The sequence below is a fragment of the Salvia miltiorrhiza genome, chromosome 2 (genome assembly GCF_028751815.1).
Source record: "Salvia miltiorrhiza cultivar Shanhuang (shh) chromosome 2, IMPLAD_Smil_shh, whole genome shotgun sequence".
In the NCBI taxonomy this organism is placed as follows: Eukaryota; Viridiplantae; Streptophyta; class Magnoliopsida; order Lamiales; family Lamiaceae; genus Salvia; species Salvia miltiorrhiza.
In genome coordinates, this window is record NC_080388.1 from 26,441,937 (window position 1) to 26,457,949 (window position 16,013).

A 16,013-nucleotide genomic window follows, 5' to 3' on the forward strand; every position below is an offset into this window, starting at 1 on the left:
ATTCCAAAAATACTCAACAATATATTCATTATATACATTAAAAATCTATATGATTTTATCGTCCATCGCTATATTAATCAAAACTCTATCTTGAGTTTTATACTCCCACATTCCCAATTCAATAGGTCGTGTTTCTTTATTTGGACGTCCCAATTCAATAATTCACTTCTTAAAATGGAAAATCATACATAACAAACACGCCAAACAACTCATTATTTACCTCAAGTGTCATTGTGGCCACACAAAATTATCTCTTCTTGCACTTAAAAAGTAGTAATATCATCATTTTTCTCTCCTACTTTTTAACAAATTTATCCTAATAAAAGCTATTTTTCCTCTACTCTTTTATTATAAACTATTCATTTCTTAATATTTGTACTCAAGCCTTGTGGCATATTGAATTGGGAAGGAAGAAATATTAATCTTGAAAATAATACTCCCTCCGTCCACGAAATGAGTACCCATATTTCCTTTTTCGTCCGTCCACGAAATGAGTACCCATTTCCCTTTTTGGCAAGTGTACCCCACACATCTATTTAATTAATACACTCAAAAAGTGGGTCCCTTAAACTATTCACACTACACTCCATACATTTCTTAAAACCCGTGCCGTCCACAAATGGGTACTCATTTCGTGGACGGAGGGAGTATTTTTTTTTTTCATTTTTTTTATGTTAATACTATATATTGTGAAATTATTTACAGTATTCAACTCTGACAATATATTAATGTGAATTTTAAGGATAGTGTGCAATGCACAGACTCTGTGCTAGTGTTTCAAAAATTGTCTTATAAAGTTTATATATATATCTTGATATTCTGTAGAATGCATCATTATCAGCTCAATCTACGCGAAGGATGGAAATATAAGAAAGTCGATCTCTTTTATTGCGCAAAATATTGCTTTCTCCAATTCACCTCAAATCATCGTTAAGAAAATTTTCATAATTAACTTCTTGGAACAACATCAGAGCAAGAACATATTAACCCTTCTTGCAAGCAACTTCTCTGTTTCTCTTTCAACTCACAATTTCTACAACAGGGTGTGCACTAAAAATTGTCTGCAGAATTACTCATTTATAAGGAAGTATACACAATCTGTAATTATACTAAACTAATCTGTTATATTTACATTTGTGTTTGTTTAACGAGCCTCTAGCAGCGAAACGGTCATTGTATTAGTGGAACTTGCAGTGTTCGAGTTATCCGAAGTTTCAGTTCTTATTATATCTCTTGCTGTGAAGAAACCAGGATGTTTGGCTTCAGGCAGAACTCCATCATTGTTGAGCATCAGTACCACTGAAGACATGTTTGGCCTCTCTTCTCTCTCTTCTTGAACACACAAAAGGCCCACATGGATTGATCGTGCAACTTGTGATAAGTAGCTTGAATATTCCACACAAGAATCCACTAATTCCAGTGACTTTTCTTCTTTGTAAAGCATCCATGCCTGTTGTATAATTACCTCATATTATATAAAGATACTTGCCATATAGAAGAAAGACTGCTTTTTTCACAAGAAAGTAAAATATACTTACATGTCCAAGAAGGTTGTGACGATGATCCTCCAGAGTAAATCCTCTGTTTCTCTTACCACTTATGATTTCAAGCACCAGAACACCAAAGCTAAACACATCTGATTTCACTGAGAACATGCCATCTACTGCATACTCTGGGGACATGTATCCACTACAGGAAAATATTCACCATATTTTAGATAGAAATCAAAGAAATTGCATTTTGATGTTGTAAGGAGTATAGACGTACTATGTTCCTACTACTCGGCTTGTGTCAGCCCCAGTTTCATTCCCTCCAAATGTTCTTGCAAGACCGAAATCTGATATTTTTGGAATCATATCTGAATCCAGTAATATATTGCTGGCTTTGAGGTCTCTGTGGATTACTCGCAGGCGGGAGTCTTGATGGAGATACATAAGCCCCCGAGCAATACCATTAATAATGTTGAAGCGCCTTGGCCAGTCCAGTATCGTTTTCTTGACTTGATCTGCCAGATAAGTGAGGAAATATTATATATATATGCATTTTTATTTGTTTTATGAATTTGATAAAGGTTTACTGCAATTTATGTTGGTAAACCATGTAACAGTTATTTGTGATCTTACAAAACTTACGTCCAGTTAATTTGGTTCTAACAACTTTAAATCTGTGTTTATTATGTTTATGCTATAAAAAAATTTAATACATTGAGCTGGATGCGTTGGTAAATGCTGGAAAACCATACCAAATAGTATTATGTCGAGGCTTTTGTTGGTCATGTATTCATAAACCAACATTCGTTCTTCTCCTTGAATGCAACATCCGAGGAGCTTCACTAGATTTCGATGCTGAAGTTTTGCAATACAGATTACTTCATTCTTGAACTCATGTGCTCCTTGACGGGAAGTTGTTGAAAGTCGTTTCACAGCAATTTCCTGTCCCTCTAGCAGTCCCTATAGTACATAAATGTAGTTATCTAAATCTTTGTTTCTGATCTCTCATCTCTCGAAAGAAGTAAAATATTTTCACTGAACTCAACATGTATGCATATATTCTTTCTCACTGGATCATTCTTTCTAGCTATAAGCTTCTGAACCTTTATAATATCTTAAACGAGAGACATACATTGTGATAATGGCTATACCTTAAAAACTGGTCCGAATCCACCCTCTCCAAGCTTATTGTTGAGTGAAAATCCATCAGTAGCTTTGCTCATTGTGGACAATTCAAACATTGGTAGCTCTAGCTCCTCGTGAGTTTCATCCGATTTCCTCAGTTTGTCTGGAAAATAAGAATTAAAGAGGTTATTGATAACATGAAGAAAACCATCTCATAACTCATAAACTGTCTCACCCGTTTCTTGCTGCTGATGCTTCAGCTTCTTTCGTTTCCGGTAATACAGCAACATGCTCAGGCCTAGCAGCAGAATCCCAATTCCCACAGACAACATCACTGTAAGCATTTCTCGCTTCCTACTTCCGGAGCCTGTGGAGAAAGAATTGAATACACTATTTTCATGCCATCGACAGAATCTTTTTTATCTGAAAAACCAAGGATTGTGATTGAATTCATACCTAATTCAGATTTAGCCATTCTAATGTGGATATCTAGTCCTGGAGTAATCTGCTGTCTCATGTTGACAAGGTCACCGAACCACAGTAGACATCCACTTTCACCGTTGCTTATATTTAGACTTGCATACGCTGTACACGAGCAATTTATGGCGCATGCTACCTTGCATTCTTCAAGATTCATGCTTGCATTGTACCAGGAACCCACCGAGTCTGGCAATTTGATTCCAGAGTACTTAAGAAAAACATCGCCGTCTTCGCAGTTCAACGGAGTTCTTCGAATGCATCCATCAGAAAAATCACCTCCATCCCAACCTTGAGGATTACTAGGCTTAAATTTATTCAAACAGGAGCAGTCGGGCGAAGTAGCAGCACTACAAACACCATGTGCACCGCACACTTTATAAATATCACAGTTATCTATTGGAAAAGTAAGATAAAGCATCCAGTTTTGGGTTTGAGTAGACCAACGCCACCTCTGTCCAGCACCATTCTCGCTCAGCGTCAACCTCGTATATACGGAGTCGTTGAGGAGCTGGTAGTAATAGTAAACCTCATTCTTGTTCATCACCACCCCAAACGTGAAGAGGGTGTTTTTCATTAAGTTGTGGCTGCCGCTGAAGCGGACACCATTCCACGGCCCTGATTTATACCGGAAGGAAGCACCTGCTTTGATCACGTTCTGTGGATAACCAGTAGGATCACAGTGATACGTAAAACCTCCCGTTGCCGGATCATCGTTGCTCTTTGCTGACGAGATGTAGACTTCATGGCCACTCACAAAGTTCCTACCAAGCTTCATCCCTGGTAAGTGAGTGTCGGTTGGATAGTCGAAGCTCTGCCAGATGAAATTCTTGTCATCGTTTGCATCAGTGAGAATGAGGTTTCCAGAGTCAAGTAAACGTGCAATCGGAGTGTGCACGCTGCTGCTTGATACATTAGCTGCCCAAATAGTAGCATTCTTAGCATTGAGAAGAAGCAGACGGCCCGGCTCAATGACTCTGAGCGTACCAGATCTATCGGTGAGTGGATCGTCTCTGTTGGCGACCCACACCACCGTCTTGTCTTTGATTTTGTTGTACCATATGCCGACGTAGCGATTGTTGGAGTTCTCTGGGCTGTAAAACCCCAATGCAAAGGTTCCGCTTGATGAGATGAGGGTGTCGTCACGGGCATCGCTCACTATTTGGGAAGTATCAATGGTGTCTATTGTGTGCGCGTAGAAAAAGGAGGTTGTGAATAGAAACAGACAGAGAGAGAATCTACTGCTGCATATCATATTCATTTCTTCTGGTTGGCTCACAACTAGCAAATGAGAAGGGCGGGTTTGTTTGCTATCTCAATTTAAGATTTGTCTAACCTAATATCTAGAAAGATTTTCTTTACATTACATGAATATTCATACTAGTTTTGAAAATATATAAGACAAATAGTTGTAATTAATATAAACAAGAGTGATATTTTGTGGATGCCTATTTTTGAGTCGAGGAATTGTCATATTAAAATCCAAGAGTAAACTGGTGGATGAGTATGTTTGGGCCCATGAATAATTCTTTTTTTGTTATGTCTGCCCATGAATAATACTAGCGTGTGGATGTTTTTAGGGTAAATGGTCTACAATTGCTGCCAGTAACACATGCAGCCTGTACACAATTTTCAACATAACGAGAAGACCTCGACTTTTCTCGTTATACATTCACAAGACCAAACTGACAAGTCACACGTCAGTTGACTTCATCCAATATCACAATTTTAACAATTTAACACTAGAGAAATTTTAGGCATATATGCTGAATAACACTCCACTTGAAGGTTTCTGTTATTATTGCATGGATTTGAAGTTCAAGTTTGTACCTTATTTGTAAATTCAATATTCTGGGGACATGTAGCCACTGCATTGCAACAAACTTAAGAAGGCCAAAAAATGTCTCATATGCTATTATTATACCAAAATGGTATTGGGAGAAGGTAACTCAAGAATGACTCTTGAAGAGTGCTTCCTCGGTCTTGGGTATATATTCATTCAAACAATCTAAATAGTGAAGTTTGTGTATTTCTTAAATTTTAGACTTTCCTTATCACATGAAAGTTTATCATTTTGGGTTAATCTTAGGAATGCCTTAACTTTGCAGTTCATTCTGCATTCTTCTTGATCTTAATTTTGCCTAAAATGTTGTAATTTGTTTCTTGAAAGTTGATCTTACTGTTGCAAATTATTTTCTTCTTGTTAAGTGGCCATATATATAAAATATTATAATCTCTGAATATGTATTTCCACAGAGTCAGAAGGAAGAAAACAAGGAATACTAATTATGACATTGGCTGTTGGCAGGTGGCATAATTCTGCTAAGCCTGATTCTTAATCAGAGAAGTAAGAAGCTGGATCATCAGCTGCTAAAGATTATTGATTATACAAATTGCCTTGTGCATCATCTTAGTAGGCAGACTGAGATGGGTTATCATATGCAGTTCCTCTTTTGCCTTGTTGCAATGATATGTCCCCAGAATTTTCATCAGGCACAGATGCTAAACAGAGAATACAAGCCGTGGAATTGATTGATTCTTGCCTCAAAGATTCATGCAATGTATTGACATGATATGCTCAGCAATGTCTGCCAACCTAAATATCCTGGTTTTTTCACAGAAATTAAAGATGCTGGAAACTAAGACAATCTATGAATTATCCACAATAATTAAAGCTACTCATGATTTTTCAATCGACAATAAGCTTGGAGAGGGTGGATTTGGAGCAGTTTTTAAGGTAAAGCCGTATCAGAATGTAGATGAGCTTGAATTGGCATATTCATCCACCATAATACCCTGTATCTGTAGTATAAGTAATCAGAAATTGATAAGCAATAATGTTTTTTTTTCGACATGCCTAACTATACTTCTGTACTAGGGTAGGGTACACTAGATGAGGGGCAGGAAATTAAATTGCTGTGAAATGCCTATCGAGAACATCCTTTCAATGAACATATGAGTTCATGAATGAAGTATTCTGTATCGGAAAAGCTCAGCATCGAAATCTAGTGAAGTTTCTAGGATGCTGCATTCAAGGGGAAGAAAAGATGTAGATTTATGAATACATGACCAATACAAGTCTCTACTTAATACTTTTTGGAACGCTTTTCTACAATATAAGCACAGATTCTAAAAGAATTGTTAGAATCAAATAAAAAGGAGATAGATTTTATGATTTTTTATCTAGCAAATCACACAGAAGTGTTCTAAAAAACAAAAATTGGCAGATCAAGTGAAGATCACGATACTGGATTGGCTTACGCACTTCAACATTTGCAAGAATAGTTGGAGGAAATGAAACTGGAGGCAACACAAACCGAATAGTAGGAACATAATACGTAATTTCACGATGAGATGTCTTCAGCTTTGGTGTTCTCGCGCTAGAAACTTCGTTGCAACAGAAACAGGGGATTTTCGCAGGGAGATCGCAGCCACACTTGTTGGATACGTAAAATATATCCTTATAGCTAGCATTTGTTTGCTTTTTATTGATAAATTAATAGTATTAAATAAAGAAATTTAAAGGTCATGCTACAGGGGACTCAAACTAAGACTTTTGGTCTTATGCATTAATTCCTTACCGCTTAGACATCTATTTTCTTATTAAGCTTATTTTAAAGAGCTTATAAGCTATTGGAGCTTATAAGATGTAATTTCTTAAGATCTTATAAGTTGTCAAAATGTTTGGATGATTGAGCTTATAAGTTAGAAATAGAACTTTTAATTAGTGAGAGAAAAATTTTGTTAAAGAGACAAAATCGAGAAAATATGAAATTAGAATGATATATAATGAAAATAAAGTATCATAGTAAAGTTATTTTTGTAAAATGAGTGTTGCTAGAAAATAAGTTAAGAGTAATTGAACTTATTTTTTGGGGAGCTTATAAGCTCTTAGAGCTTAATTTTACAGCTTATAAACTTTTTAAGAGTTTATCTTGCCGTCCTCAAGAGGACACCAAGCGGTGCGAACTCTTGTCTACGAATAATGAGATCCAGGGTTCAAACCATACCACTCCTCTTCCCCAAAAATAAAAAAAAAAGTTTATCTTATCAAACACTTTGAATGAGTTTATAAGCTCAGAGCTTATAAACTCAATCAAACACCCTCTAAATGGTTCTGAATATTGAAGAGATGTAACAGGCAACAACAAGTTTAGCTAATTGAAACACATTTTTTTTTTATTGTGCACGGCCCATGAATTTTACATTAATAAATTATTATAGATGAATAATTGTATTAAATATAATAATTAATTAATATCCAAAAATTTGAAAAACGGTTGTTTTCATAATTAATATAAAATCAAAGATAATTTTTTAATGTATATTTAATGAATTAATTATTTTGTCATTTTGGTCCGTCCACGATATCGTTTCCACTTCTATTTATAGTAGTAGGGTTCACAAACTTCCACTCACAACAATAGTGTGATCCAAACTCCACTCACAATAATATCATCACTATTAGCAAATATTATCCACAATTTTCTTAAAATCCGTGCCGTCTACCAAGTGGAAACGATATCGTGGACGAAGGGAGTAGTATTTTTGGAATCTAATAGTTCTTCTTTTATGGTGCGTTTACTTTGATGGAAAACGAGAAAAAAAAAATTTCACCATTTCCACAATTTTCACATGTTTATTACTATAATAGAAATTTTTCTCCAAGAGTGGTGAAATATTTTCTCGGACAGCTCATTTTCATTCATTTTATCTTCAATGTTGGCTAATATTATCTTTAGGTAGTGGTGTAAAAATATATTTCCAATATTTTTCAATATTTTCATCTCTAGTACACATGATAAAAAAAAAGGGTCATTAGCTTGTAAATACACGAACTTTTTATATTTTCTGAAATTTAATATGACTTTTATTTTTAGCCCACAAATACACGAACTTAGTATTTTTTCTGATTTTTGACATCGACATGAAAAAACTCTATTTATTATTGAGGTGGAAGCCGGAATACATGACGTGGACTACGATATATGCACTTGAATAGAGTAATTTGATTCATTATTTTGATTAGAGAGTGAATGACATGGTATACCAGCCTTCACGTTAATAGTAAATTAGATTTTTTTTTATCGATGTCAAAAATCAGAAAAAATGTTAAGTTCGTGTATTTGTGGGCTAAAAATAAAAGTCATGTTAAATTTCAGAAAATATAAAAAGTTCGTGTATTTACAGGCTAATAACCCTAAAAAAAATGAGGAAAAGATAATATTTTCTCATCTTTTCTTATCCAACATTTTTTAATGAAAAAGTTTACAACCAATGTAAATGCACTTTAGTAGAAAAGTGAAGCGAAACCACAAATGTCTTTTTTAATGTAGAGATGAAGGATTAATTTAATTAGTTATAATTAATGAATTCACTCTTATTGAATGGTTATAAATATATTCCGTTTCAAGAATGAAAAATTAAGATGATGATAGTATGAGATTTAGATATATATACATATACTATATATATATATATATATATATATATATATATATATAGGGTGGAGTTCTATGGAGACCACCTACTTAGATGGAGAATAGAGACCACATCATGTCCGTTGGATGAATCTGAATCAAGGGACCATAAAATTCCATGATATTAAATTAATTTTGTATGTTTATGAAATCCCGTGAAATACTCCATTCCTTTTCTGATATGATATCATTCGTCAATAAACGTAATAGTTGAACATTAGTATGTTCATTTATTTTCCTACGAACATATTGCTGTTCATTTGTTTTTCTACGCATATATCATCGAACATTAGTATGTTCATTCATTTTTCTACGAACATAGCAACGAACATTAGTATGTTCATTAGTATTTTCTATGTGAACATTAGTATGTTCGTTTGTTTTTCTACGAACATATCAATGAACATTAGTATATTCATTAGTATTTTCTACGAACGTGTGGGAGAGAGAGAGAGAGAGAGAGCGTGAGTTTGGAGAGAGGGACAGATCAGTGAAGGAGAGATTTGAGCATAAATAAAAGATTTGATTAGTTGTAATTAGGGAAATAAATAAATATGAAAAAATTACAATAATTAATGGACGAATGATCACCGTTAGATTAAGTAAGATCGACGCACAAGATTTGGTCTTCATTCTCTATATAAGAAGTGGTCTCCATAGAACTCCACCCTATATATATATGGGAGGACTAAAATAAGTACATTTCTTAAGTTATAAAATAAGAATAATTTTCAACCCTTAGATCATCAAGATCTACGGATGATTCATCATCCTGTTGGATGAATTCATGGTCCTGAGTTCGAATCTCAAAGGTAGCAAAAATTTATTTTTCGCAATTCATATCCTTTATACAGCGAATTCATATGTGTTTTACGTAAAATTCATACACTTTTCCTAATTCTTATTTATTATTTTAAGAGGTGCTCTCACGGTAGCCCTCCCCTATATATATATATATATATATATATATAGGGGCGCGCTCCAGTGAGACCCCCTATTTTTCGTGTAACATGAGTACAATGAATAAGACATATAATACTAATGAACAAAACGTATATCTAATGAACAAGATGTATATACTGATGAAAAATAAAATTTAAAAAATTCGTAATGAATAAGACATATATACTGATGAACAGGGCCGTATATACTGATGAATAACAAAATTTAAAATATTCTGCTCACTCAAGGATTCGAACCCTGCGAAAAAAAAATCACCTTCCAGATACAATATCAGCCATAGGATTGATAAAATAAAAGCACCAGATCGTACCCTAGATCTCACTAAAATTAGGGGGTCTCATTGGAACGGCCCCCTATATATATATATATATATATATATATATATATATATATATATATATGGAAGGGCTACCGTGAAAATACTTCTTAAAATAAAAATAAAAACGTTTTTCAACGTACGAATTTTATGAGAACACATATGAATTCATCCAACAGGGTTACGAATTGTAAAAAATAAATTTTTGCTACCTTTGGGATTCGAACTCAGGACCACGAATTCATCCAATAGGGTTACGAATCAACCGTAGATCTTGATGATCTAAGGGCTGAAAATTGTTTATATTTTATATTTTAAGAAGTGTTTTTATTTTAGTCATCCCATATATATATATATATATATATATATATATCAAATAAATTTAGAGAGAACCGCTACGAAAAAAAAAGAAAAAAAAAGAGGAGGTGGCGCCAAAAAAAAAATGAAAAAAAAGAGCTTTGAATTTTCGTAGCTGTGCTTGGAATCAGGCTTCCTCTAGTCTAGTCTGCGCCGACATTCGTCGGCGCCGCTACTTTGCTTTGACCGTTGTGTGACACGACTCTGCTCTTCCGAGTCAGGTGTGCTTAGAGTTTGGGCCAGTTTCTTTCTCAGCCAGTGATGCCTTAGATCTGCACTGCTTATTTGTCAGGTATGCTTTCTGAGCCGAGTATGTTAAGGGACCTGAGTCGGCGCCGCCGATCCATAAGATGGCTGATGGAATCCCTATTCCTCATCAGCTACTCTCCCCCCAGTCTACGAAAAGAAACTTTTTGAATTTTCGTTGCTGCACTAGTTCCTTAGGTTTCTTCTAAACTGCGCAGGCGTTGGTCGGCGCCGCTTCCTTGATATTTCTGGGGTGAAAAGTTCTTGAATTTCTTTTTGTAATTGTACTGAGCGTTTGGTGCTTTCTTGTCTTCGCAGGGTTTTTTCCTCTGTCTATGACGTCTTGTCATTTAATGACTGACACCTTTGCTATTCCCCGTACGCGTCTTTTCGCAGCCCCAGATTCAATCTACACCCTCCCTTTTCAACCGCCATTTTTGTGATTCAATCTGGACCCTTGGGTTTTTAGCCCTAATGATTTTCCTCCTTCCCGGTCTTTTCGAATCCACCTCCCCTATAAATGTCCGTCCTCTCTCTCTTTTTCCTTCTTCTCTTTCCTCCTTCACTCCTCTGTGTTTTCTCCCTGTTTCAGTTTCTCCTTCCCCCCGCCGGTCGTTCCCCTTCCTCTTCTCGCCTTCCCCGTCGCTAGGTTTAACCAGGTACCTCTTCTCTTCCTCCTTTAGTTTTGCGATACTTTACTTTTTTCTTTTAGCGGTTTCTTCGTCCCCTTTCCTTCCCCTTTCTCGCCTCGTGTTGTTTCCTTGTTCGCAATTTTGCATTATCCATGGCCGCTTTAGGGTCTGAACTTCCCCAGTCCACTCTGTCTGCCCGGTCCATGAAGATGATAAGGGATGTCCTTCGTATCGATGTTGGTGACACAGACTACAAAATCCGGATCCAGAATCCCGCCAACCCCGATTCCGATATGCCTGATACTCATCGGGGCATTAATCCCGATGTTATTCCGGTCTGGCTCGATCAAGTCGATGCGGGACTGCGAATTCCTCCTTCCCCTTTTTTGATCGATCTATGTAATTTGTATGGTATTCCCTTTTTCCAAGCCATTGCCGCGGGGTCTTCCGGCTCTCGACGCCCCCTGGTTGATCCTCTCCAGCTTTGCGATGAGGATACCGAAAACATAGAACAGAGCGATCTTCAGGTTCTGAAGAGACGAAAAGGTGCTTCGACTAAGAAGCAATCTCAGCAGAAGAAAAAGAAAATCACAACGCCTTCGGCGCAGCCGGAAACCGTCGTACTGAACTCAGAGGATGCCACCTCCTCTGCTCAGATGCCTGTTTCTCCTCACCGTCTCTGCGATGTTGGAATGTCCTTTGGAATGGGCATCGCCCCTCGTGCCCTTGGAGATCTGACCGGTGAAGAATGTCGGTCTTAAATGATCGCCCAGATTGCTCCGGCTGATCTCCAAGCTCGGGAGTCCTTGAGCCGCCAGCAAATGGCAGATGGCCTTGTGATGACAATTGAGACGGTGGGCTTATTTTCGCTTATTCTATTTTCGTTTTTTAGATGAGTGTTCCCTAAGTTCCTTTGTTATATTGTCTGCGCAGGCTAGGGTTGAATGTCTGGCCGTTGCTCGAAGTCTTCTCCGTGCAGAGGGCGAGGTCCAGGCCAAAGATAAGGAGTTTCTAGCGGCGCTGGCCCGATGTACTACTGCTGAAGAGGAAACTCGCCGTTTGCGAGAGGAAAACGAGAAGTTGAAGGCTGAGAGGTTATCCGTTGATACCGAGCTGGCTCGGGGTCAGGGAGAATTAGCGCGTGTGAATCATGAGAAGGAGAAAGAGCTCGCAGCCGCCGCTCAGGATTATACGGAGAAGTTGGCTGCCCTCAAGCAGGAGATCATGGCGAAAGAGAACTTGGCCTTCCAGAATGGCATCAAACAACACCGGCTGCGCTATTTTCTTTCTTCGGAGGGTCACGCGTTCTTGCGTATCATGTTGCAAGAGACCATCATTGCATTCACACAAACCCCCGAGTTGTTGACTGCTGCAGCCCCGGCGTTGCAATGGCTTGTCAAGGAATCTACCCAGATTACTCTTAACTTGACCCAAGCTTCTCTTGAGCAGAGAGCCTTGTGTGAAAATGATGCGGTGCTGAACGCCATCGATTCCAATGCTCTTGGAAAAATTTTGGGTATCCGTGCTGACTCGCCACCAACTCCCGAGTGGTGGTTCCCTATCATAGACAAGGCCATCAACTTGTTTGTGATGGGCCGCGGTGCTAACCCTCCGCCTACTCTGCCTACTCGGCCCTTTATTAGGACGCCTTATCTGGACAAGATCCGTTCTCGTATCCGATCAGTTCGGGGTAACTACCCGGGTGGTAGAGTGTTCTATGAGCCGGCTCCCGTGGTCGTGGCTGCGCCGACCTCTTCCGCACATGAATCTCCGCAGCGCGAACCTTCCGGTAAGGACAGCGGTGGTGACACGGATGAGGAGATGCAGATGGAGAAGCCCCCAACTCCGCCTTCCCACCCTTAGATGCTAGAACATTTCTGCTTTTGGACTTGAAAACTTCGCATATTTGTACTGGGATTTTTAATTGGCAAGAATTGGTGTAATTTGTTTGTCTCTTGTATGAATCTTTCCCTTTTGGTATCTTCTTCTTCTTTGTAGCTATTCATTATTTCGCATTGTGTTTTCGTAAATGTCGTGTGTTACTCATAAATTCTCTGTTGCTATTGTGCAATGATATTTCTCGAATCAGATTACTCTTCAAATGATAGCTAGGACAGTATTCTTGATTGATGCTCTGCACCCCCATGCTCGTCAGAATATTCGGACTCGTGGTTTAACCATGGAAATTTTGGCTGATTCTTTGGGCAAAGCGTTCGTCTGCGCAGACTTGGGACCTCGGTCTGCGCAGACTGGGGACCCGGACCGTTGTCTTTTAGGTTTTGCAGTTAATGCCCCAATCGCTACCATTGGTACCCTCGTAATGCATTTAATGCCTTAGACTTTACAATTCACGCCTTGTATCGTGCAGTCAATGTCTTAGACGTCGCAATTTATGCCTTGGCTTATGCAATTAATGCCCTCTATGAGCCAGCTCCCATATGTCGTTTGTTATCTCTTCATCATTCATTCGCAAACGCTGGTCAACATTTGCAGACGCTGGTCACTATTTCGCATTTTTCCCGTTGTTGTCGTAGGCAAATGTGTTGAGATTGGACTTAGTAAAACTATGGTTGCATTCTTTATTAATGCTTCATGTGTTGGAGCGTATTTGTGCTTTCTATTTTGATAAGGGGGTTCCGACTGAGCGATCGCTTTATCATGTCAATCAGCGCCGACTTGAAGTTATCATCTGCGTCTCTTAGATCATCATAATTCTTTGTTTTCGCAATTTATGCCCTTATTCTGCGATCAATGCTTTTGTGGTCATGTCCTATATTCTTACTCGTGATCAATCGTCTTGAATCTTATGAATGATGTTTTGAGTGAAATTGGCAGCGGCGGCGCAGATAAGCTCTTGCCAATAATGACTTCCTCATGCGATCTATGCTTTGAACTTGTGTGATTAATGCCCTCGTCGTGTAATTTATGCCGTGAATTTGTGCAATTAATGCCCTCGTTGTGTAATCTATACTTTGAATTTATGCAATTTATGCCTTGAATTATGCAATTAATGCCTTGAATTTGTGCAATTTATGCCTTGAATTGTGCAATTTATGCCTTGAATTTTGCAATTAATGCCTTGAATTTGTGCAATTAATGCCCTCGTCGTGCAATTTATGCCTTGAATTATGCAATTAATGCCTTGAATTATGCAATTAATGCCCTCGTCGTGCAATTTATGCCTTGAATTGTGCAATTAATGCCTTGAATTTGTGCAATTTATGCATTGAATTGTGCAATTTATGCCTTGAATTTTGCAATTAATGCCTTGAATTTGTGCAATTAATGCCCTCGTCGTGCAATTTATGCCTTGAATTTGTGCAATTTATGCCTTGAATTTTGCAATTAATGCCTTGAATTTTGCAATTAATGCATTGAATTTGTGCAATTTATGCCTTGAATTTGTGTCTGCGCCGTCTTCTTAACCTGTGTTGTAAATTATGTTGAGGAAAATATAAGAAGCGAATTTCCCCTAAAACCATAGATCTTTATTGATGACGACCATGGCCCCAGACCTCATTAAAACCCCTGTGGGGAAAAAGAGTATCTGGTCTACATAATGATAGGACATGAATGAGATTCACACATAGAATTTCTTGAGGTGATTGATGTTCCACGGCCTCACGAGAGCTCTCCCCTCTTGATCAGACAAATGATAGGCTCCGCCTCTTAAGACTTCGGTGATGATATATGGTCCCTCCCAGTTAGCTTCGAACTTCCCGGTAGCTTTCAGAGCATCCGCGCGCTTGAGTACTAGATCGCCCTTCTGGAATCGGCGCTGCTTGACCTTCTTGTCATACCCCGCTTTAATAATACTTTTGTACTTGGCAGCCTTGACCTGGGCTTCTTCTCGCTTTAGATCTATGAGGTCCAGCTCAAGCCTGCTCAGTTCTTCATTCTGCGCCGGATCATATGTACAAATTCGATGTGATTCTAACCTTACTTCTACTAGAATGACCGCATTTGAACCATAAACCAAAGTGAACGAGGCTTCTCCTGTGGCTGTTTTAGGACTGGTACGCAGCGCCCACAGGACCGTGTCCAATTCCTCTGCCCATCGTCCTCTACTTCTTTCCAGTCTTTTCTTGATTCCCTCACAGATAGTGCGGTTAGCCAGCTCGACCTGACCATTGGCTTGGGGATGGGCTACTGAGACAAATCTTTGCTCGATGTCCATCCTTGAACAAAAATCCTCGATTTTTTGACTAGTGAACTGTGCTCCATTATCTGATATTAGAACTCTGGGCACCCCGTATCTGCAACAGATGTTTTTCCAGATGAACTTTTCGATGGTGGCCTCATCCACCCTTGTTACAGCCTCTGCTTCCACCCATTTCGAGAAATAGTCTATTGCCACTATCAAGAAACATTTTCCTCCCGGTGCCGTTGGCAGTTTACCCACGATATCAATTCCCCATTTGTCGAAAGGATATGCCGAGTACATTACCCCCATTTCTTCCCCTGGGACGTTAATTCTTGGCGCATGTCTTTGGCAAGGTTCGCACTTCTTTACATAAGCTTTGGTATCCCTGTCGATGCCAGGCCAGTAAAAACCTGCTCTGATGATTTTTCTGGTCAAATCTTTGTATCCTGCGTGGTTTCCACAGCATCCCTGATGGATTTCCTTTAGAGCGAACTCTGCCTCTTCCGATGATAAACATTTAAGGAACGGATTTGTGAAAGATCTCTTATAAAGCTGGTTACTGATCAAGCAAAAATTCTCATATCTAGCATACTTTGTTGTATCTCCCTCCATTCTTTGCCCCTGTGCGTAAGAAATGGATAATTGGGGCTCGCCAATCATTCCCCACTTCGACTGCGCAGACTTGAACCTCCGGGCTCTTCTTTGGCTCAAATAAGAGCGTGATTTCATCATTCCATGATTGTTCGACGGCGCTGGCCATCCTTGCTAGTAAATCAGCCCTTC

The 16,013-nt window shown here is 38.4% G+C and overlaps 1 protein-coding gene across 2 annotated transcripts; it reads right to left on the minus strand.

Moving 5' to 3' along the window:
- Positions 1-970: 970 nt before the first annotated feature.
- Positions 971-4,693, minus strand: LOC131007627 (G-type lectin S-receptor-like serine/threonine-protein kinase At4g27290). Of its 2 annotated transcripts, XM_057934536.1 has the most exons (8): positions 4,080-4,693; positions 3,072-4,010; positions 2,851-2,982; positions 2,642-2,778; positions 2,243-2,450; positions 1,768-2,005; positions 1,539-1,689; positions 971-1,450 (listed from the first exon to the last, which is right to left on the minus strand). In XM_057934536.1, exons 1-8 carry the CDS (start codon positions 4,351-4,353, stop codon positions 1,145-1,147), a joined length of 2,385 nt encoding a protein of 794 aa, XP_057790519.1. In that variant the 5' UTR covers positions 4,354-4,693; the 3' UTR covers positions 971-1,144. The 2 variants fall into 2 exon arrangements, with proteins under 2 accessions (XP_057790519.1, XP_057790518.1); XM_057934535.1 differs by having other exon boundaries at positions 3,072-4,650.
- Positions 4,694-16,013: the final 11,320 nt, after the last annotated feature.

Bases quoted from the DNA above. Each gene is read 5' to 3' on its own strand.
- LOC131007627 (XM_057934535.1), bottom strand. From the start codon at position 4,353: ATGAATATGATATGCAGCAGTAGATTCTCTCTCTGTCTGTTTCTATTC. The intron at 2,779-2,850 runs GTGAGACAGTTT...CTTATTTTCCAG, and splicing joins GCATCAGCAGCAAGAAACGG to ACAAACTGAGGAAATCGGAT. The intron at 2,451-2,641 runs GTATAGCCATTA...TATGTACTATAG, and splicing joins GATTCGGACCAGTTTTTAAG to GGACTGCTAGAGGGACAGGA.